General features: G+C 44.2%; 1 protein-coding gene across 3 annotated transcripts in view; it reads left to right on the top strand.

The window, feature by feature from the left end:
- The window catches only part of FARP1 (FERM, ARH/RhoGEF and pleckstrin domain protein 1), a 211754-nt gene that overhangs the window by 175679 nt on the left and 15550 nt on the right, over positions 1–20525 (top strand). For 2 of the 3 annotated variants that reach the window (XM_075045941.1, XM_075045942.1), the window contains exons 14-19: positions 719–909; positions 2841–2930; positions 5134–5267; positions 14831–14912; positions 17608–17845; positions 20187–20317. In XM_075045941.1, coding sequence (XP_074902042.1) covers positions 719–909; positions 2841–2930; positions 5134–5267; positions 14831–14912; positions 17608–17845; positions 20187–20317 — 866 coding nt within the window. The remainder of the gene's footprint in view (positions 1–718; positions 910–2840; positions 2931–5133; positions 5268–14830; positions 14913–17607; positions 17846–20186; positions 20318–20525) is intronic. The other variant, XM_075045943.1, reaches the window with a different exon arrangement.

The raw sequence follows: 20525 nt of genomic DNA, 5'->3' as shown, positions 1-20525 counted from the left end.
ATGGGACTTTATATCTGTGATCATCTGAAGTTGTCATGCTTTGTGCATTAAAAGTATTGCCTGTCTTATGCAAATGTAATGCTAGCATTTCCATCCCAAACAATCAGAGGAGCATGGAAAGACCTACAAGGTATAATATACATACTTGTGTTGTGTGTAGAAATGGGGGAACTAGTAGTTTTCTCCCTTCGTGTTAGATCTAACTGGTCTTAGCAGCGACACTGCTGTAGAAAGTCATTGTTTCTTTTTCTCTAGACTTCCACTAGATAAATTTGTTCTAACTTGTGTCCTGTAGCTACCTATGAAGTACTGATTTGAGTCTTTGAAGTTCTACTTTGCTAGAAAGAATGGTACTCCTAGGGTGACTCCCCTTCTTGTATTTATTCTCTTTCATAGAGTGGATTACGATAGTGAAAAATTTGTTATTAATTTGATGTTTAGCAGTAAATATTGCAGCTCAGTCATGTATGCCTTGATCCCTTCCCTGCAGAGACACTAATTTCAGCCAGTTTCATCAGCTAAAAGAACTCTTCAGTCACTTGGTTAATGCAAATGGATGCAGTTCCTCTGGCTTCAAGTCCATTTGGACTAGTTTGAGGACACTGATGGCTGTGTCTTGTAGTGTAATTTCACATGCTGCAACTTAAGGTTGTAACTCTTTTTGGAACTTTCTAGAGAGAGCCTGTCCTAACTGATTTCTCTCTTACCATTTTTTTAGCAGGTTCTCTGACCGGCAGCCCTCACCTTTCAGAGCTTTCCATCAATTCCCAAGGAGGACCGTCGGTGGCAAATATGTCTTTATCTCCAAACTTGAGCCCTGATGCCAAGCAGTCATCTCCCTTGGTCAGCCCTTTGCTGAATGACCCATCATGCGTCAGGACTGATGATGAGGAAGAGGTCAAAAGAAAGGTAAGGCAGAGGCAGTTGGCCTTGGCTCTCTTCTCCATGTTGTGTTGCGACTACTGCTGTTTGTCAAAGTGACTAATATCTAGCCGCCCTGCAGCTTCCTCATCATAGATCCACCCAGATAACTTAAGTTGGTTGGGTCACTTGGTATCTGCTGTCCTCAGTCATGGTGTGTCCAAGAGCATCCCTGGGCTCCTGAGGCCAAACTTACAGTTTGGAGCGGGTCAGGCTGGAACCACAAAACTGCGGTAGCTGAGGGCTCAGTGCTCTGGATTCATTCTCCTCAACAGAGGTGCAGGAGGTAGGGGCCCCAGCTCCTCTTTAAGTAGCAGAGAGAAGAGAGGTAGCTCTGTGTCCTTAAGGTTAATGTGGGATAAATCTGGGCCAGTCCTGTTGGTTGCAACCTGAAGAGCTTGTTTTGACAGGGTCTCCTATAAATCTAGCTTGTTTTTAAGGAGTGGAGTTCGGTAGTTTGTTGTAACAAAACAGTCAACTCCAATGGATTATCGGAGGGAAAGTTTCCAGGTGACAGAGGAAAAAGGAATAGCGTTGAGCCTGTGCAAGAGTGTCCAAACCAGGCTCTCCAGTCTGTCTCTGCTGGGAGCACCACTGGGAGCATTTGGTTGTGGGAGTAGGAAAGGTTCTCTTTGAGCCACAGCCTGCAGCGTTCAGCTGGGAGTGTTTGGCTCAGCCCCATCACTGCAGCAAAGCCATAAGGGAGCATCACATCCAAACCTGCTTTTTGAAGATAGAAGTGATTCTGTCTGAGCCAGGGGGTTCTGGGTGCCTGCAGGCTCGTCCCTCCTGTGCTGCAGGGCGAGAGGGGGTTGCTCTTGTCCTCCTGTTGCCTGCTTTTTCTCCTGAGCTTGGAGCATCTCAGGGAGAAGAAGGTGGGAACTCAGATGGCTTTGCTGGAGAGTGGGAGCATGTGTAAGGAAGATCTCTTTTCCCACTGTGCATAGTTAGCAAGATGTGCGAGAGGAATTCGTGAAGAGGAGAAGCCAGGAATCAGTTAGTATACTCAAGATTCTCTGTGTCAGTCCAAGTTACAGCAGCCAGTGTCTGCTGTATATACCAGCTGATGAAGGTTCCTGGGGGTTGTATACTGACTAGGAGGCACCCACACAGTCTCTCTTTGCATCCCTTTCTGGTGCATCCTCTCTATCGTTGATCTTCAGCAAGGAAATGTAGAAGCAAAAGATCTACGGATGTTTTGCTCTTCCTTTTTGCTTCCTGAGCAACACAGAGCAAGATCAATTGGGATCCTTTGGCTCTTCAGAATTAAGAGGTCAAAATCACTTTTGCCTCTTGGATAACACAAGAGGATTTGGGTTTTTTTCCCCTGAAATTTGAAATCTGTCACCCTAAAATCCTTCCCCTCTCCCACTGTTAGGTTGTCCAGCTGCACTGGGAAAATCTCAGGGATTTGATTTTTTTTTTTTTTTTTTTTTTTTTTTTTTTTTTTTTTTTTGAGAGAGAGAGAGAGTGTTTCTACTGTGGACTCTTACCCCGACAATGAAACTTACAATAGTCAGACACTAATTTTTTGTCATTTTGTTAAATTTGATATTTGTCAAGTTTGATTCAAATGGTTATCTAGCCTGCAAAGGATTTCTTTGTGAACTTCAGAATATGTCCTGCTCCAGATATATGGAATAAGCTGAAAGGAACATCAGCACCCCAAAGCTGTAGAAATCACCTTGGCAGAAAAAAAGTCTCTCAAGAACCCATAGAAAGTGCTTGTTCTCTCATGTTTCCAAGGAAGGATTGTTTTCAGGGCTTCAGGGCTTAGAAACATTCAAGCATGAGTCACAGTAACCACAAGCAAGGGTCACTAGTTTGTAACTCTCTTGGTGATTGTTGTCTGCAGTTTTTTCCTACAGAAAGCAGCTCCATAAAAGCAGATGAAAACCTAATGTGTTTGCAATTTGCAGAGATTCCCAACTGAGAAAGCTTACTTCATCGCTAAAGAAGTAGCGACCACAGAACGAACATACCTGAAGGACCTTGAAGTCATCACATCGGTATGTTTACTTGAGCATTACTCATGAAACATGTGAAGCTGTAGTCAGCAGTAGTATTTCATCTGCCCCATTTAACATCTTAGCTGTTTCATGCTACTTTTATATTCTGCACTGTAGGTATTCTCTGCAGTGCACAGGAGTGCAGCTCTAGGGAGGAAATAAAACAAAAAGCAGAAAGTAGAGATTTGCACTGTGGTTAGTAACATGCACTATGAAACTGTATCAGGTTGAGAAACTTGGGACACAGTTCACTTATTTTTTCTTGCTCTCATACTTTGTGGTTGTAATTACTAAAAATGCCTGTGGGTTTTCAACGACTTCTCTTAAAACTGAAGTAGCTCCTTAGAGGGACATATAAATGTTTTCTCCTGGATTAAATGCCCTCCATTTAACATGAAATATTGTGGAGTACCTGGTTGAATGATTCTGATTTTTCATAAGTGAAACTGTCTGTTAAACAAGTCCTTAATCTGTAGCATCTAATTAGAGTGTGATTGTTAAAATCACCAAGGCAAATACGTGCCTTCTTTGCACACACACCAACAGTCTTGTTTAACTTCCAAGAGCAATGTGCGCAAGATTTGGCCTTAAATAACAATTGTCTGTAAAAGGGCACTGGATCCAAAACCCCTCATGGTATTTCAGCAGGGCTGCCAGTTCCAGACCTCCCAGCTCTTTAATTATCCAGCATGTGAAAGTCCGTGAGGTGCATTGCCACCTCCTGTGTTGAGTGTGGCGGTAAGGAGGACGTGCTGCAGGGAAGAGTTTGCTGGTAGCAGCTAGGAACTGAGGAGAGACACCTTCTCCCCAGCTTCTCATCTGTTCCAGGAGCCCACGTGGCGGAGGCAGTTGATCTGATGCCAGCTTAGACATAGCCACTGTAGGCTGGAGCAGCACGGCTGTTAAAAGCAGCAAGGTAGCGGTGACTCCACTGCCTGCTGACCCTGGCTTTCTGGGAAGCCAGACCGATGAGGGTAGAGGCCAGGAGCTGTGGATGGTGGTCACGGCTGCAGTCTCAGCAGCAGATACGCCGTTTTCATCTTCTGTTTCACCCAGTGGCTGCAGAAACAGAAAGTTTTCACTCTTCAGAGCTAAACCCCATTTCCCACCCTGGCCTTTATTCTTGTGGCAGGCAAATTTGAATTTGCTGTGCCACCGAGAGGCATACAACTGACTCTAAGCTAATCGGCAGACCCGTCAGCTGTGCTCCACAGATGACTGGCCCAGGAGGCCACAGAGAGCGAACAAGTAGCCAGCGTCAATGGAAAAGGTAGAAGGAACAAGTGTCGTGCATGAATTTTGAGACTTGATAGGTGTGCAGTTCTTCAGCCTTAGCTCTGCTCAGTCCAGAGATAAAGTGGGGGAGAGGGAGGCTTGGGAGGGATCTCTCTTTTTCAAGGGCCTGGGTCAGCTTCAGCTGATGCAGCATCAATCAAGACCACTGTAACAGCCTTCTGGGCACTGCTGGAAGTCAACCATAGATAGCTGGAACCCCTCAGGGTAGCGAGGAGGGAGTAGTGTTATCATGTTGAAGATAATAGTCCGTGCCACCTTGGCAAGCCCCCTAGTCCTATGGCTTTATGTCACCCATAGGTCTGTTAGGGTGAAAAAAAGAGAACATAGAGCGCAACTGAGCAGGAGCCTGTTGCAGTCTTAACAGTGTTTGGCACTGACCCTCCGATTTTCTGCTACTAGCGTCTTGTCTTGGAAGCGCCAAGTACCGTCCTTCTACTTGTTCACTTTGCAAAGTGCATGATGTTCTCTATCTGTACACAGCAACATGGGCTTGAGTGCTTACTGTACCAACTCCTGTCAAAGGGATTTTGGACCGAACTCAGCAAAAGACAGTACAGAACATATTTTTTGGTTTTACTGGAACATTGCGAGTATTGCAATACTCTTTCTCTTTCGCCTACAGCATTTGCCAATTCAGTTTGTATTGACCAACCAGTTTGGGCCTGAAAAGAATTTCAAAGATTTGATCAGTTACTGCAAAGGGGAAGGGAGTTTCTTTTTTAACTATGCAGGGCCTGACCACTGATAAGAGCACCAGTTTATCACGCAGGAGCATCAGGGGTAGCCTGGGTTGCACTCCTAGTGCCAGCTAAATAAGGTCCTTACTGGGTTAGGTGTATAAAGACAGCAAATGATCATACCTGCTGCATTCCACTCCCCGATAATTTTCCTTCTTTTTTCTTTGTAGTGGTTTCAGAATGCAGTGAGTAAAGAGGATTGCATGCCCGAAACACTGAAAAATCTCATTTTCTCCAACTTCGAACCTTTGCACAAATTTCACACTGGTTTTCTCAAGGAAATTGAGCAGAGACTTGCTCTGTGGTAAGATTGTTGTTTGTTATTTAGCTGTGTTATTTCATGCAGTTTAGCATTTTTGCATTCCCTTTTTGCCATCTCTTTGTGATCTACTGTAGTGATTCATTTGTGAAAGTCACAGATGTTGGTTATTAACAGACTGGGTATATTGAATTGTGCTTTGTTCGTGTTTACTTGACAAACTCTGTTGTTTGGATATCTCAGTCAGGTACAGACATATGCAAATGAGATCATAATTCTGGATGAAGCTTTCTCTTGCTGAATGTCAGTGTTTCTATATGGCAGCTCTTCTGAAAAACATGTTGCAAGCAAGGCTTATCAGTAACAAAGAGGGAGCGGCGAAGGACCAAGTCCTCTTTCTGTCAAATAGGTGTAGGCCAGGGAGGATTTCAGAGACCAGCTTCCCATTCTGCAGCACCGCAGCTTTGACACTCTCAGGGTATACAGTGCACTCTACAAATTGATAGAGTGTTGGAAGAGGACACTGGGCTTAAAAATTATCTAACCTTAGCGTAATAGTGACACTAAAACATGGCATTTTTGTGAAATAGCTATAAAGTGAGTAATTCTTCCCTGGCAGGACTCTTAACTCAGTTCATTTGACCACTGATACCTGAACAGAGGCAGCACACAGAAGCCCTCTCCTTGCTCTGATTAGACCTGTCTGGACTAGATTGTCTTGCTCTGTGTAGGCATTTTTTGATAGTTTATCTTTGGTGCTGGGAGCCCAGGTTTTCCTTCTCAGAAAAGTGACAATGGAAAATTATGTGAAAGCAGAGCAGGCAGACCTGATGAGTGCTAATCAGTTTAATGCCTCTTTAACTAATTAATCAAAACAAAAGCAAAACACAGTCTTAGAGTGTGTGAGTTTAGCTCTTGTGATGTGATGAGCGAGGTCATTGAATGAGAGCACAACACATTGCAGGCTATCCAAACCCACCCTGCACAGTTCCAGAATTAATGAGCATTTTCTGGGAAGAGGGGAATGTGGTACTGCCTCTTAGGGCTGACATCCTCACCCAGGACTCTGTGGTTGATGCTTGACATAAGTTTATTACTCCTAAGGCATGTGCTGCACGGCAACTCTGCCCATATTTTTTCATTGGGCTGCTACTGCTCTAATCCAGTCAGGATTCTTACTGGTATTAATTGCTTTCCAGTAAGGAACATTTATTGCAGGTACTCCAAGAAGGCTCTTTCAACTGTTACGAAATAGTGACTGTTTCTCTTAACTATGGTGTAGGATTAACAGTAGTTGGGGTTAATCCACAACTAGTTAGGGTTAATGGTGCATGGTGTGAAAAGGAAAATTTATATAGTTAGTAAAGGGCCAAGTTTTGCTCTCTGTCAGACCAGTCTAATCTAGTGAGCTTGCTGGGTGCTTTCCTGGGGCATAGGTTGAAATAGAGATTCTCCCTATATCCTTCTGGTCGCTGGTGGCATTACAGGTAGATGTCAACCTCCTCTTCAGGTGTGATGTTTTTCAAAAATTGGATGATGCTGCAATAACAGCCTGCTGTGGAAAGGTGGCACTGTAGTAAGTGGGGGGAGGGGGGGGAGGTATGTTAAAAGAAAGAATATTTAGGCTTTTAAACTTTCCATGGTTTTATTTTCTTTCTCCTTTTCAGTTAGCTTCTTTTAGAGCTGAGTAAGCCTTTTGTTTTCCAGCTTTTCCTTGCGTCCTAAGGCTATGGTTTCACAGAGTGGTAAACCTCAGTTTAAGGCTCCTAATACCATATTTAAACTGCAGTTACCCTATGATATAAAGTGCTGATCTGCTATGAATTTACTTTGCAATCCAAATTTGTTCAAAAATATTCTGCTGAGGTAACTTTGTCCCAGCTGGGCACCCTGTTCTGACTTTTGTCAGCTCAGCTCTTGCATGTCCTTCCACAGTTAGCGTAAAGCCAGTGGGAGTTCTCTGTCGGCTGCTCTGATTCACTTGACAGAATCGCAGTCACGTTCCTGCCCCTGGTCTGCATCCAGTTTGCAGCCAACAGCACGGGTTTACCTAACATAATACCACTGTTGTAGACCGTGTTTATTTTTAAAGTTCTGGAAGATTTGAATACGTGCCATAGGAAGGGAGGCAGATTTGCTGGCAGGTGTTACTTTGGAGTGGTTTTGTATAATGCCACAGGTGCCGAGATAAGCTGCAAGCAATAAACTCTATCCTATAGAGATTACCGTTTAATTAAACGGTGAGTGACAAAAATAAACAGCCCCTCTGCACGTAGAAGAAGAAGCTGGTGGCAATGTGGTAGGGAATCTCTTCAGCAGTGTGGTCAAGGTCACCTAGCTCAATGTCTGTACTGTCACGACTGTACCTCTGTCTTTGGCCCCGGGTGGTTTTAAGCCAGCGGGCTCCGGCTGTATTCACCGCTGCAGTGCAGAACGCTGCCCAGCCTCTGCATCAGCTGCCTAGCTCCTTGTGGGCCTGCCTGAGCCGGTGGCACTGCTGCAGGCAGCTGTGGGCAGGATTCAAGCCAACTCATTTAAATCTGACTCTTCTATGTCAGCTTTTTTAAATTTCCAGGCAGGTGGAGCGGGGGGAGGAAGGTGGGACGCTTGTCCCGAGATATGAGCGTGCTCTGCATTTGTCGGAGGGTGGCGTGTCCTATGAAAAAAGGGCTTTTGAATTAAAGGGTCGTGGACTTCATCAAGCTACTGGAAGACTCTGTGTTGTGGGAGCTTGTCTGAGAGGAACAGCCTCCCATAACCAGTCGTCTGTGTTCCCCTAGTGAGTAGGATCCTGCGTTTTATCAACTTAAAGTGCAGTTCAGCCCGCTCGCTCTACCTAGGCATCGGTGTGTGTGTGTTTGTCTAAGGTTTGTTTCAAACCTTTGTGCTGCGTGTTAGAAGCTCTTACAGGAGGCCATTCCCTAGTCTCTTAGGGCTTGGATCATATTGAAGCTGATGCTCTGCAAAAGAGCTACGAGGAGAGCAAGGCCAGGGGAGGATTGCACGTAACAATTGTTAGATGGCTTTGTGCTTTTAATTTGTTAAAACATCTATAGACTTTTAGTATTCGGCTCAAGGAAGCTCAGGTCGTGCACGTTATTCAAAGCATTTCTGGCTTGCTCGAAGGCTTCTGAACTGTTTGAATCTGCCATCAGAGCCAGGCTGTTTGCTACTGAACATCTTAAGGGCTGGTATCCTTTTGACCCAGTTATAGATTCTGGCAGATCTGATTTGTTTCATTACACAATTTGCCCATTTTTCTCTTTAGTACTGCATTTCCTAGGAGCAGCACATCTCGGTGTCTACTGCATAGTGATAAAGTTTTTAACAAGACGTGAATTGACGCTGACACCAGTAGCCAACTGCAGAATATAGGAAGTTATTGCATTTTTCACAGCCAGAGTTTTTCTGGCCAGGAAACTGAGCAGATTCCTGGTGGTTTTATTGCACAGCATCCTAAGATCAGTCACACCATGCCCTGGGTGATGTTTTTTGCCCTGCCTGTGTGCTGTTGTAGGGCCAGTGAAGCAGCCCATGAATCCTCTTGGTTGCGTGTCCAGCTCCTGGGCAGCCCGGTCCTGGTCCTGGCTACCAGGACTCATCCAAGTTGCTTCTCAGCAACGGTTTGGGTGCAAGGCCAGGAGTTCCCAACCCTTTTTGGTGGGAGGAAATATGGGAGGCGTAGCTCAGTGACTTAAAGCTGGCTCCTATTTCCCAGGGCCTGAGAGATTTTTATGGCGAGGAGGAGGAGGAGGTGTGGGCAGCGCAGGCAGAGCGTGACATGCTCCCGTAGCATCTGGCCAGTTGAATCTGCAGAGTCAGTTAGGTTTTGCTCCTTCGTTCATCGAAGCTGTTTAATAGGCTATTCCTTTGGGCCACAAGCACTATCTTCCAGCCAAAAAAACCGAGCTCATCTTCCCACACCCCTTTAAATGTTTGTACTACAAGTTTCGTTACTGCTTTCTGTAAACTCTGACAGAAAGTGGCAAATGGAGAACCATAACTTTCCTGCCTTGGTCAGTCACTAAGCGCTGCAGAGAGCATTGCTAGGGTAAGCCAGGATAGCCTTTTCTGCTCTAGGAAACCCTATCAGGTAGTATGAATCTGTGTTTTGGGCCTTATCCGTGTGCTAGGAACAAAAAGCGTTACGTACTTTCCAGAAATGCAGGCAGACTCATTTTCTCCCAGGGAAGCCAGTAGTTTGACTCCCAGTTCACAGGCACTTCTGAGGAAAGCTGCTGCTCAGTACTACCAGATGCGGCTGAGAAATGTGTGGCTGGTAATTTGCAAAAAAACCCACTTAGATCTTAGCATATGAAAGGAGAAGGCTCAGTCAGGATTCATGGAAGCCAATTTGAAAACCTGTCATAAAAAGCACTCAGGGAGATGTAGGAAGATGAGCTAAATGTTGATTTATTAACCATTTTTTGTTTGGGAAGTAGTACTTGCGGTCAGGAAAAACAGCCTAATAAATGGGTTATATAAACAAGGCAGCAATCCTTGTCTGCCTTCTCACATGCACAAGTGCTGACTATTCACCTGGTTCTGCGTGTCTGGTGAAGAGGGATGAAGAGGACACTTCGAAAGTGGCTTTGTCCTGTGTACAAAAATGAGGTATGTATGGTAGTACAAACCTCGGAGTCATGCAGTGTGTGGATTCCTGAGACACAGACATTAAGAGGGGCTTGGTGCCCAGTGCATCGGGCTCGCTTTTGAGAGGACAGTTTGCATTGCTGAAGTCACTTTTGGGTACTTCTGGGGATTAAAGCCGTGCTACACCCAAATGAATTTGAAAAGGTGGGTGAGAAATAGCTTGTCCAGGATCCATTAGTCACACCCAGAGCCATGTTACGTTCATCTCGGCGGCTCTCCCAGCGGGATGTGCCCAGGATCGCCTCTGAGGAGGTGCCACAGCAAGGTACGAAATGTTGTTTTTTTCAGTATATTTCCGTGCAGTGGTGTTACTTGCTCTGAGGTCTTACAGTTTAAAAGCATTACTGATGCATGCTTGCTGTAGATTGAGTTTCTCCCACAACAGAGAGAGCCAGCCCAAAGTCTTTAAATGTGTGTACGCTCCCCGAAGGCTTGATGGGACTCGGGGAAGCTCTGGTGTCTTCACTAGGACATTTCTTAGGCTCTGAGCAGTGTTTTGTGCACCACTTACTGCTGAAATGACAGCTGCAACCTCGGCTGGAATGGGCAGGGCAATAAGAGGCACTGTGTAATAGCAGGGTGTGAGCAAGGAAAAGGGCGTTTTGCTTTTATCAGCTCTTCTTTTCCAGTTACGAAATGTTCCTCTTTTTTAAAAGGCAGTTGTAATGGGGAATGTTTAAGGTATCTCTTAATATTAGAACTTTAGTTAATAATACTCTTAAAAAGTCAAAAGTGCCTAAGTGCTCAAAGACAAGCTATAGCATCCAGGAGGGAGATGCTGTTCCTGAGCACATAAAAGAAGGTCACACACTGTAAATATCATTTGCTGCAATTGATTTCCCCCCCGCCCCCGCAGTTGAAGGGCTGCAGTCAAAGTTTTTTATATTTACCTGGGAAAAAAAAAAAATCTGTTGAAGTACCTTTCTCTCCTTCTTTGCCTTTCCACCATCCCCATCAAATTTCTGTTCCTTCTACTACCGTTCCTGGATGATTGAGGATAGTATGGGCTGACTTGAAATTTCTTTCATTTTTCAATGACGTGCACTGAGAAGTTTATGTAATTCAAAAATCCAACATAGCTGCTTGCATAGTCCCTGTAAGTTGAGCTGGTGGCCATTTTTAGTAAGATATAAGGTAGTGTCTGAGTTTCTTATCAGGAATAAAAGTCGGTCTCCTTCTCTTTGCTTACAATTGTACACTTGCATTACTGTAAAAAAGAAGGGACTATTTGGAGAAAAATGGGAAATGAGCTTATTATAGAATAATATCTCCACTATTCAGCATGATTTTCAGTGGCTTTAGACCTCCCCACACAATGTCAGTGGAGTGAGGGCACATTATGTGTAGGGAAAGTAGCTCCTGCGTTTTCTGTGGAGCTGGGGGTCATAAATCAGCTCCTGATGAAAATTTGTAAGAACCTAGTCCCTGAGCTCTGCCCCTTGTCACTGGCAGATAGACACCATGTTCACCCAGTGACCCATGAAAACAAGGAGTAAGAAGAACAATTTAGCCATCGATGCACAACAAATGAGCAGCTTCTTCCCCCCCAGCAAGCTGAGTGTTGTTATTCAAAACATACACCGCGGGGAGAGCTCTCTGCTGCTGTGCTTTGGGCTGTTGGAGCACTAAGACACCATCTGATGGGTCGGGTGTTTGGTTTTTAATATTCTGTGTATTTGGATGCTCTTTTCCTTGGGTTTCTTTTCTTCCAGTTTACTTGGGATTTGCACGTTGAGGAGCTGGGGAAGAGGGCAGTGTAGCGTAGGGATTACTGCGGAGTCCCGGCAGAGAGCTGGGGTGGAGTGGAAGATGGGATTTAGGAGGCAGATGTGAAGACGTCATGTTCCCCCATGCCTGGCTTCAGCTTTCCCTGCCCCTCTGCTCCACATCACAGCCTACATGCATATGCACCATCCCCAGTGGGAAAATCATCTCTGTTGCAAGAGAGAGCATGTGTGTGGAAATAAATAACCAAAGCAAGGAGAATGGCTGGAACAAGTAGCAATACCCAGCCATCACATTTCTGGATTTCCTTAGGGTTTTATTTCTTCCAGCAGTACACATCTGCCTGCAGCACAGGTTATCTCGGTGAGCCTGGGCTGAGGGCTCTGGTACAATTCAGCTCTTCACTGTTCAGACGGCAGCTGGAGAGAGGTTGGTGCTTTTGGGGAACCCCCTTCTCTCCCTCTTTTTCACTCTGCCAAGATGCAGAGTAAGAGTTGAAAGCCCTCAAACTGCTTAAAAAAAAAAAAAGCCTCGGACCAGTCTGTGGCCAAAGCCAATGAAGGGGAATGTTCCTGATGCTTTGTGTGTGACTGATGTGATGAGATGCTGTGCCAGCAGTCAGTGCTGGCTGTGCTGAAGAGGGGCCAGGGGTCAACTTTTAGGAAGTAAGGACCTGACTATTCAATGAACCACTGCACTAAATACTAGCTGAAGTTCACAAAGTCTGTGGAAGCACTCACTATGACTTCAGTAAGCTTGGGGTCAGCCTTCAAGTAGCTAGCTAGTAGATAAGAAATTTGTAACGAGTATTCTAGCCAACCTATATTGCAGCCTTGAGATCAGAAAAGCAATTTCTATTTAGAAATAGCAGTATGTAATGATGTCCTTAAATATTTATCTTGGCAGTAAATCAGAAGGGTACCAAACTGCTGAAGTCCATTAGATTAAATCAAATGTGACATAAAAAAGGGTGCAGGCAATGCCAGAGAGTTAGAGAATAACACATAAAGCAAGAATTCTTCTAGAGATAATTACCAAATACCATGTTGTTACTGGCAGCAGCACAAATTCATCTGGCTTTGACGTTTCTGGGATTGTGTGCAGCGGCGCAGCGTGAACCATTTGGGATGGGATGCTGCATGCTGGCGGCACGGGTGGAGAGCGGCTTTCCCTTGCTGCCTGCCAGTGCGGTGCTACTGCCTTGGACTTCAGATGGTTGTGGTTTTCAGTCGGGGGCACTTTGATATGTGCCATTTTGAGAGAGCTTTAGTGGCTGGAAAGTTCTATTTACAACCTCTCAGAGGAAATCTCAGTGGGGATTGCTGTTGGATGGATAGGACATGGGGGAAGGGAAAGGCAGGGAACAGCATAGAGAGAAGAGATTAAATGACAGAGGCTTCCTGGAGAAAGAAATTGGACTTTAATCCTCAGGTAATGTGGAAACTGTAGTCTGGTAACATCCATACATACTTCTGCTGTTCATTGCAATATAGACCATTTCTTGGGCGTATTTGGACTATAGCAAGGTATATATAATGCACTGCTTTTGCAAAACTGGTGATGTTAATTAAAGTTACCACTGACACAACCCAACTTCTCATCCCAGTGTAACCTTTGGGTTCAGAAAAAACATTAAAAGTCTTGTTGAGAACTTTATTTTTCTTGCTTAAATAGGCATGTGAGTGTCTGGGAGAGTTAACACAATAGGAAGTAATTAAAGACAGCCTATGGAACTGGATATTGTTCAAACGAACATAGAACATTCCCTTGTTTATCAGCTGAGTCTCTATGTCTGCTGAAGGATAAAACAGGAGATGTTACTGTGTAGTATTCATAAGCTGTGCCCTCCACATTTCCCAGTTAGAAAAGCATGCAGAGCATGAACATAACCATGTTTAACTTTACAAAACAAAACGTAAGTCTGAATATGCATCTATTCATGTAATAATATGGATTTTTTTTAATCAAAAATTGCTATGTGTCTTACCAGTGGAAGTATATTCCTAACAGCTGCATCCTCTATGATTTGGTGAGTGTGGGACCTCTCCGGCAAAATTGCCGGTACTAAGGAATGGAGAGATTTACCCCCTGGTTGTCCACTTATTCCTTCACTGCACAGACAATTTTCTTAAAAGTGTGAATCACTGCAAGTGGGTGAAAAGCAGTATATCCATTTAGCAGTAACACAAAACAGAGGTCCTGTTATCCTTGGGTTCATTTAGAGCTTGATTGTATTTCTGTCCTCTTCCAAGGTAGTGCATTTCTTTGGCTGAATTGCAGTTGCTCACACCAGAACTAGATCTGTCTCCCAATACTCAGATGTGGGAGTGGAACTGAATTTTAAAAATTGAGGACAGCACATAAAAAGCCACGCTGCGGGAAACTTGGATGCAGTATTAGAAGTCGGAAAGGGGAGGGGGACAGTGCTTGTCCCCACACCCCCCTTAGGGATTTTCTTTTGAAAGCCTAACTTGGTTGGAACAGATCTGTAACAGTTAGGTTCTTGTATTCATGATTTTTCCTCCTGTGTTTTCTAAAAGGTGTGTATGGATTCAGTCAGAGTGTGGTATCCCTGCCTCTCTCGTACATGGGTTTAGAAGCAGGAATATCTCTTTCATCAGGAGCTGGCTTTCTCCCAAACAGAGCACCCACCCAAGTGCAGCTGGCTGGGTGGGAGGGAGCAGTTTGCATTTTTAATACCAAAAGTGACACACTGAAAGAAAATTCTTGCCAGTATATAACACTTATGAGTCAAACCCAGACGCTGGACAGATTTTTTTTGTCGCACTGTCCCTTGCACAAGCAGAAAGCTTTTCAGAGGAGGAGCACGTGTGGGTCCTGTGCCAGGGTGCAATCCTTGTTTCTGAACAGAATTATCCTTCTGCTCTGAGCCCACATATTGTGATGGGATTTTGATTTCTTCCTTTTTATCAAGCCATTTACAGCCTTCTCTGGTGCGTTTAAAAATGCTAGCAATTTTCTTTAAAGGTCTAATCCTTCTGTTAAGTGCCTGCCCTCTGTTGTTAAGAGTGCAAGCCAGGCTGGGTGAAGGGTGTACCGTACCTGGGAATTACATCTCTGTCAGGAAGATTCCTCACATACTCCCGAACGAAGGAGCATGGGGGTCAAGATATTAAAAGAAATGAGCTATTGAGTTCCTTTCTGTGCTTATAAGTGATTATGTGGTTTTATTGCATGACTAAAGTGTGTGATATTTCTGTTGCTGACAGGGAAGGCCGCTCTAATGCTCACATTAAAGGAGATTACCAAAGAATCGGAGACGTTATGCTAAAGAACATTCAGAGTATGAAGGTAGGAATGATCCTCTAACTATTAAGCTTTGACAAGGATTAACATTAGCATGCTTTTCATTTTCATACGATGTTGCCTCTTGTGGTGTTTTTTGCCAATTGTAATCAAGGCTTATGCTATAGAAGTTCCCTTTGATGAAGTAGCAAGCGTTTGGTGAGCCCTGAGATTTCAGAATTGCAAGCTCATTTGAAATTGCCCAGCCCCTTTCCTCAGTTCACTCTCCAAATATAGGAACAACGAACACAAAAGTTCAGGAACATTTCATTTCCAGTTCTTTTTTCTTTCAAATAAGAAGGCAAAACATTGGAATACATATGGCTGAAGAGACTGTTTAAACACCGAGCGTGCCAACTTGTTCATGCAAATGTAAGTGTTAGGATATTGCAGGCATAGTGACCATAACCTGGGTATTGCTTTGATTTGAGACACTTACATTGTGCACTACGGTGCCAAGTTAGATGAAAGGTTTTTGAATAAATGCCAATAATTGCCTTTGATCCCTTTAAAGCTAAAAGCAAAAATACATGTATGAACTGTAAATCTAGGTGTAATGTTCAGCAGACTTTGCATCTGTTCTTAGTCTGGCCAGAGTAGTATTTTTGATGCTCTGTGTTACTGAACAAATAGCATGGGAGGCAGGCATGGGAGCCTGTGAAATCCCTACGGACTTTTATAGTACGGATGGATAACAGACAGCTCACTTTATTATAATGTAGCTATGCATCCAGGTCAGTGTGTGGCAAAACATGGCACTGCACCTTTGGCATGTGGATCTCAAAAGTGCTTTCGAAACTATCCAATAGCTCTTTCCTTGGTGACTGCCACTTTGGCATTCTGGAGTACTAAATGTAGCAGCCTTGAGTCCTTGGCTGGAGGAAAGGGCAGTTTAATCTTCATAGCTCTCCTGAGATGTCAGTTAGTACTAGGCTTATCTTTCAGAAGGACAGAGAGAGGTGAAGAGAGGTTAAGTGACGTGCAAGTGATTATACAGCAAATCAGAAACAGAGAACGTAGAAATCTTGATTTACAATCCCCAACATAGACAGCTTTGTCACCAATAAGGGAGCCTTACCCTTTCTCCAGTGTACTTAGCAGGAACTCCTTTTTCCTCTCGACACAATCCAGATGCGTTGGAAGAAACACAGAGGGGACTCTTCTACCTCCATCCCTGCTTTCAAGAAGTGTGCACCTTTTCACAAACAGTTTTTGGAATCCTAGAGAGCTTCTGACAGACTGTTTCTGCTCTTGGTACCTTGCAGCATTAAATTGTCTGTCCTTCACTGTCTGGAGGTCCTTCTGTGGCACTAGTCTAAAGGCAGGCTGCAGTCCTCACTGTAACTTAGACCTGTCAGTGTGCGTTCACCTTTGCCATTCTCCCTTGCCCGTTAGAGGATTTCCTTCGTGTGCTTTGAGATCCGCCACCACTGATAAGCACACATATGTGGAGGAGGAGGCAAAACCCAGCTTGCCTTTAAGAACTGCACAGGAAACAATGGAGTTAGTTAAAATTCTACCTATCTATCCTGAGATAAAAGACCTGGAAACTGACACTCCTTGTTTAATTAACATAGGAGAAATTAAAAGCAAGTAATCAATGGGCAGCCTCTGTAGTAGTCCAGAGGGTCTGCTGTGTCTTTGCCTGAATTACAGGCCTGGAAAATGAATATGCAGTGTATGGAGGAAGCGGCTTGGCTGTAGGGAAGGTATGTTTCTGGTAAAGATGTCACAAATCACAGGAGAGAGGGAATTGATTGGAAATGTGTCAAAAAGCACAAGCTTTACATTAAGCCAAACTTGTCTTCTCAAGTCCATTGAACATAAGCGTTCAATTTGTTTTTGTTGCTGGTTAATATTCTGCCGGGTACTGGGAGATTTTATTTGGCTGCTCAGAGAAGCTCTGTGCATCCTGAAGAATGTTTACCTTTTGCAAAACACAAATGAAACCCCTGTGTTACTTGTTCAAAAAAATCCTGCTGAATTGTTTAAAATAGGATTTGTGAATGTCTATGATACTGAGACCTAAATGAAGTTACGTATTTCATGCAAACTTCATTCACTTGCTGGGGCATAACTCCCCTGCTGCCAGTGGGATCATCTTAGAGACTGCACTAAGGAGAAGAGGATCTAATCCAAGGATAAAGAACTCTAACATACTCATTTCTGTTGGACAACACCTCTATTGTTGTGTTTGTTTGGATTCCCAGGAGATGTAAATTCTCGTTAATAACAGGGGAGCAGAAGCTAGAACTCCATTTGCCTGCATCTCAGTTCCCCAAAAGCACCTAAGGGAGCTGCGGCAACTAAATCCCTTCATCCTCTTAGAAAATCCCATTTTGTTTCCTAGCTCCGTATTTGCATCGTCTGGCTCTCTCCCTGTTGCACCTCCTTGCATGAGCTATGTTCATGTCATCTCCTTGCCTTTGGATTTCTCACTGATATGAGACTTAGTTTTGTTTACTCATGTACTTTCGTTTCACAGGGAATGCAGAGGGGATGGGGGGTGTACTTCAAACGAGGAATGCCATTTCTCCTTTTCAAGTGAATATCAGAGCCATTGTGTTGTACAGTGATTTTGTTTGCGAAATCTCAACTGCTGTGCTAGTTGGATTTTTTACTGGAATAGGTTTGAGCTTAGTCATGTCTCAGAGTGATTGCTAAGAGCTCTACCACATGCTCTTTTCTTTGTGCATATAAGCAACTGACAATTCACCTGTGGAAGCACAATGAGATTTTGATGGAGTTGGAGAACGGGATCAAGAACTCTCGCAAGCTGGAGACCTTTTGCAGAGATTTTGAGCTACAGAAAGTCTGCTACTTGCCTCTCAATACCTTCCTTCTCAGACCTTTACACAGGCTGATGCACTACAAGCAGATAATGGAGAGGCTTTGCAAACACTACCCACCAAGCCACATAGACTTCAGGGATTCAAGAGGTAAGTAACAGAAAAGACACCAATTTCTGGAGGGGGAATGGCATCCAAATCCATTAGAGGTGCATACCTGGGGAAAAAAAAATAAAAATCTTTATTTTTTAAGAGGAGGATTGAAAGAGGATTGAGTTGCAAAATCCAGCACTCAGAAGACCAGAAATGGTAGGATTAAGGTTGCTCTTTTAGACACATTATGCTGCAGTCTGGACAAATACTTGGAAGAGAAATCTGCTGGGGGTTATTAAACACACAGAAATGACATGCAGTTCAGGAAGTCGCTTGAACTGAAAACAGTTGGGAGGTTGGGAGAGAGCACAGGGAACACACCATATGTGCTTGTCTTGTTCCTAGCTTTCTCTAGAGATCCGCTAGGAACACAGAATATTGGCCCAGGTGAACCCTTGGTCTGACCCAGTATGGCTGCTGTTATTTTGTCTTTAAGTGTTATTTGTCTTCTTTTCCAGACATACTGTTTGCTCTATTACCATTTCCATGATTTGTTTCAGGAACTTAAAGTTGCCAACGTTTTTGGGGTTTTTTTCCAAATGTGAAAAAGAGTTTCCTCCTGTAGTCTGAACTCAGTGCCTGCTATTTCTTTCTGATGATTTGTTTTCCTCCTTTCTTACCCCCTTCCCCCACCCCCATTGTAAGCTACCTACATTTAAGGATAACTATGTTATCTGTACAGTTAGCACTCGGTGCAGATCCATGGAAGGACTTGGGCAGGGAGCAACGCTTGGCATGACTGCTCCCAGCTACAAGGTTTAGCAGAGTTAGCTGGCGAAGTTCCCTTAGATGCCGTGCGATGACGCCCACGGCAGGCAATGCACAAAACGCGGAGGTAACTTGACCTGTAGCAATAGGAAATGCCACAGAGGTCTGTGGCACCGAAGTGCTGTGGGACACGGATGTTTGCCTAAACGTAGCTCCGGCCTGAGTGATCTCAAGGAAGGCAGCCAGTAGTGCCTTCATGTCTTTTAGCCAAGGCTAGATGATGAGGATGGTGTGTCCGTTCCCACCTCCCCAGAGAGCGCAGCAGCTGTCGAAGTTTGATTCCTGCTCCACTTTTGAAATGGATACAAACGCAGGATTCAGGGGTGAAAATAAGAGAGCATGAGAAGGACAGTGTGACTCAGAGACACCATCACTCTGGGATCTGTCTCTTACTAAGGTGTTTGCGGATTTTTGTTAAAGGTCAGAGCGTAAAGGAAGCAAAAAAAAATGGGAGATGTGGATGTGAATCCCAGCAGAGAACACAGATCTCCCACTAACAGGTGAATGAACTGTGCACTGAGCAATGATGTAAGAAGGAAGAAAGAACCACTGTTACTGTTCCCTTGACTCTATTTTTTTAACAGAAATGGCTGTAACTGCTCTTCTAGCACTAAAGTCAGTCAGTGTGTTTGGCCCATTCAGAGACTGCCTGTCTGTTCAGGCGTACCAAGGTTGGTGCTTACGGACACGGTGGCACAGGGAGCCAGTCCATGAGCTGGTCCCCCAGAAAAGATCAAGTGGTGAAGTGATTTTCAGCTTAGTTCTCCGAGTCGACCTACTGCATTGTTGGCACAGCAAAAAGACAAGGAAAGCAGATCGGCAGCAGCCTGCACTTGATTTGGCTTCTGCTGCCGCAGCGTGGGACTTCGTAGTGCCTGCTTCCTCCTGTATCCCACCTGATGCTTCTTCACACAGCAAAAAACCCCTATGACAATGGAGATTTTCCTTAGGAAATTCACTCCCAGGTCTTAAGTCACTCGTTGGTAGTGTCTTTGGAGAGAACGAAGTAGAGTCGTGATGCAACTCAGTGACGTGCAGCCCTTTTAGTTGCTCTCGTTGCTGGGACCAAGGGCAAACCCCAAGATTACGGTGTTTAACATCTGAAATGATACAATAAATGACACTGCCATTTCCTGGTGTTTTCAAATACGGACCTGACCCAGTGTGCTGCAGGCAGGGGGAAAAATTGTTTTTTTCTTTTTCAAGGATAGAGAAGATCCCTAGATTAATTGGAGATGTGGGAAGTTAAGTCCTTTAGGAGAACCCATTCATTGGTGCTCTGAATTTACTCGAGTATTCCTACAAAGTTCCTGTAGCTAAAATAGAGCAAACTTTTGGTTGAGGAAATAGACTGTTTCTTCATTACACTCCACCCTCTCCCCTCCACTCCCTAAGATGATGTCCAGAGTTTGTGTGGTTTTTAGTCTGCCTGAGTAGCTTTACACTGTGAAGGAGAAGGGTAACACAAGAAGGGTGATGCTCATAAGCTGGGTGCTGCAGACAAAAGCCATCTTTCTTTTTGAACATTCTTGTACATTTTTAATAAGCTTTTTATGTTTTGTCCATCTAGCTGCTTTGGCTGAGATTTCTGAAATGGTGGCTCAGCTCCATGGCAATATGATAAAGATGGAGAACTTCCAGAAGCTGCATGAACTCAAGAAAGACTTGATAGGCATAGACAATCTGGTGATCCCAGGAAGGGTAAGTAGCAGAGTTGTGATCAAGGTCTGATACAATTTCAGAGTATTAGGTACACTTTAGAAGCCTGTTTATTAGGAGCAGCTATGAAATTGCCTTTCCTCATATGAACTTTCTTCTCTCACCGAAAACTATAAAATATATACACAACAATACCGTAGAAAACAGCAGCCTTTAAAGCGGGAAGAGGCAATCATCTTTATTACCTTTT

The sequence above is a fragment of the Buteo buteo genome, chromosome 14, assembly GCF_964188355.1.
Source record: "Buteo buteo chromosome 14, bButBut1.hap1.1, whole genome shotgun sequence".
NCBI lineage: Eukaryota > Metazoa > Chordata > Aves > Accipitriformes > Accipitridae > Buteo > Buteo buteo.
This window is presented reverse-complemented; position numbering and strand designations above follow the sequence as displayed.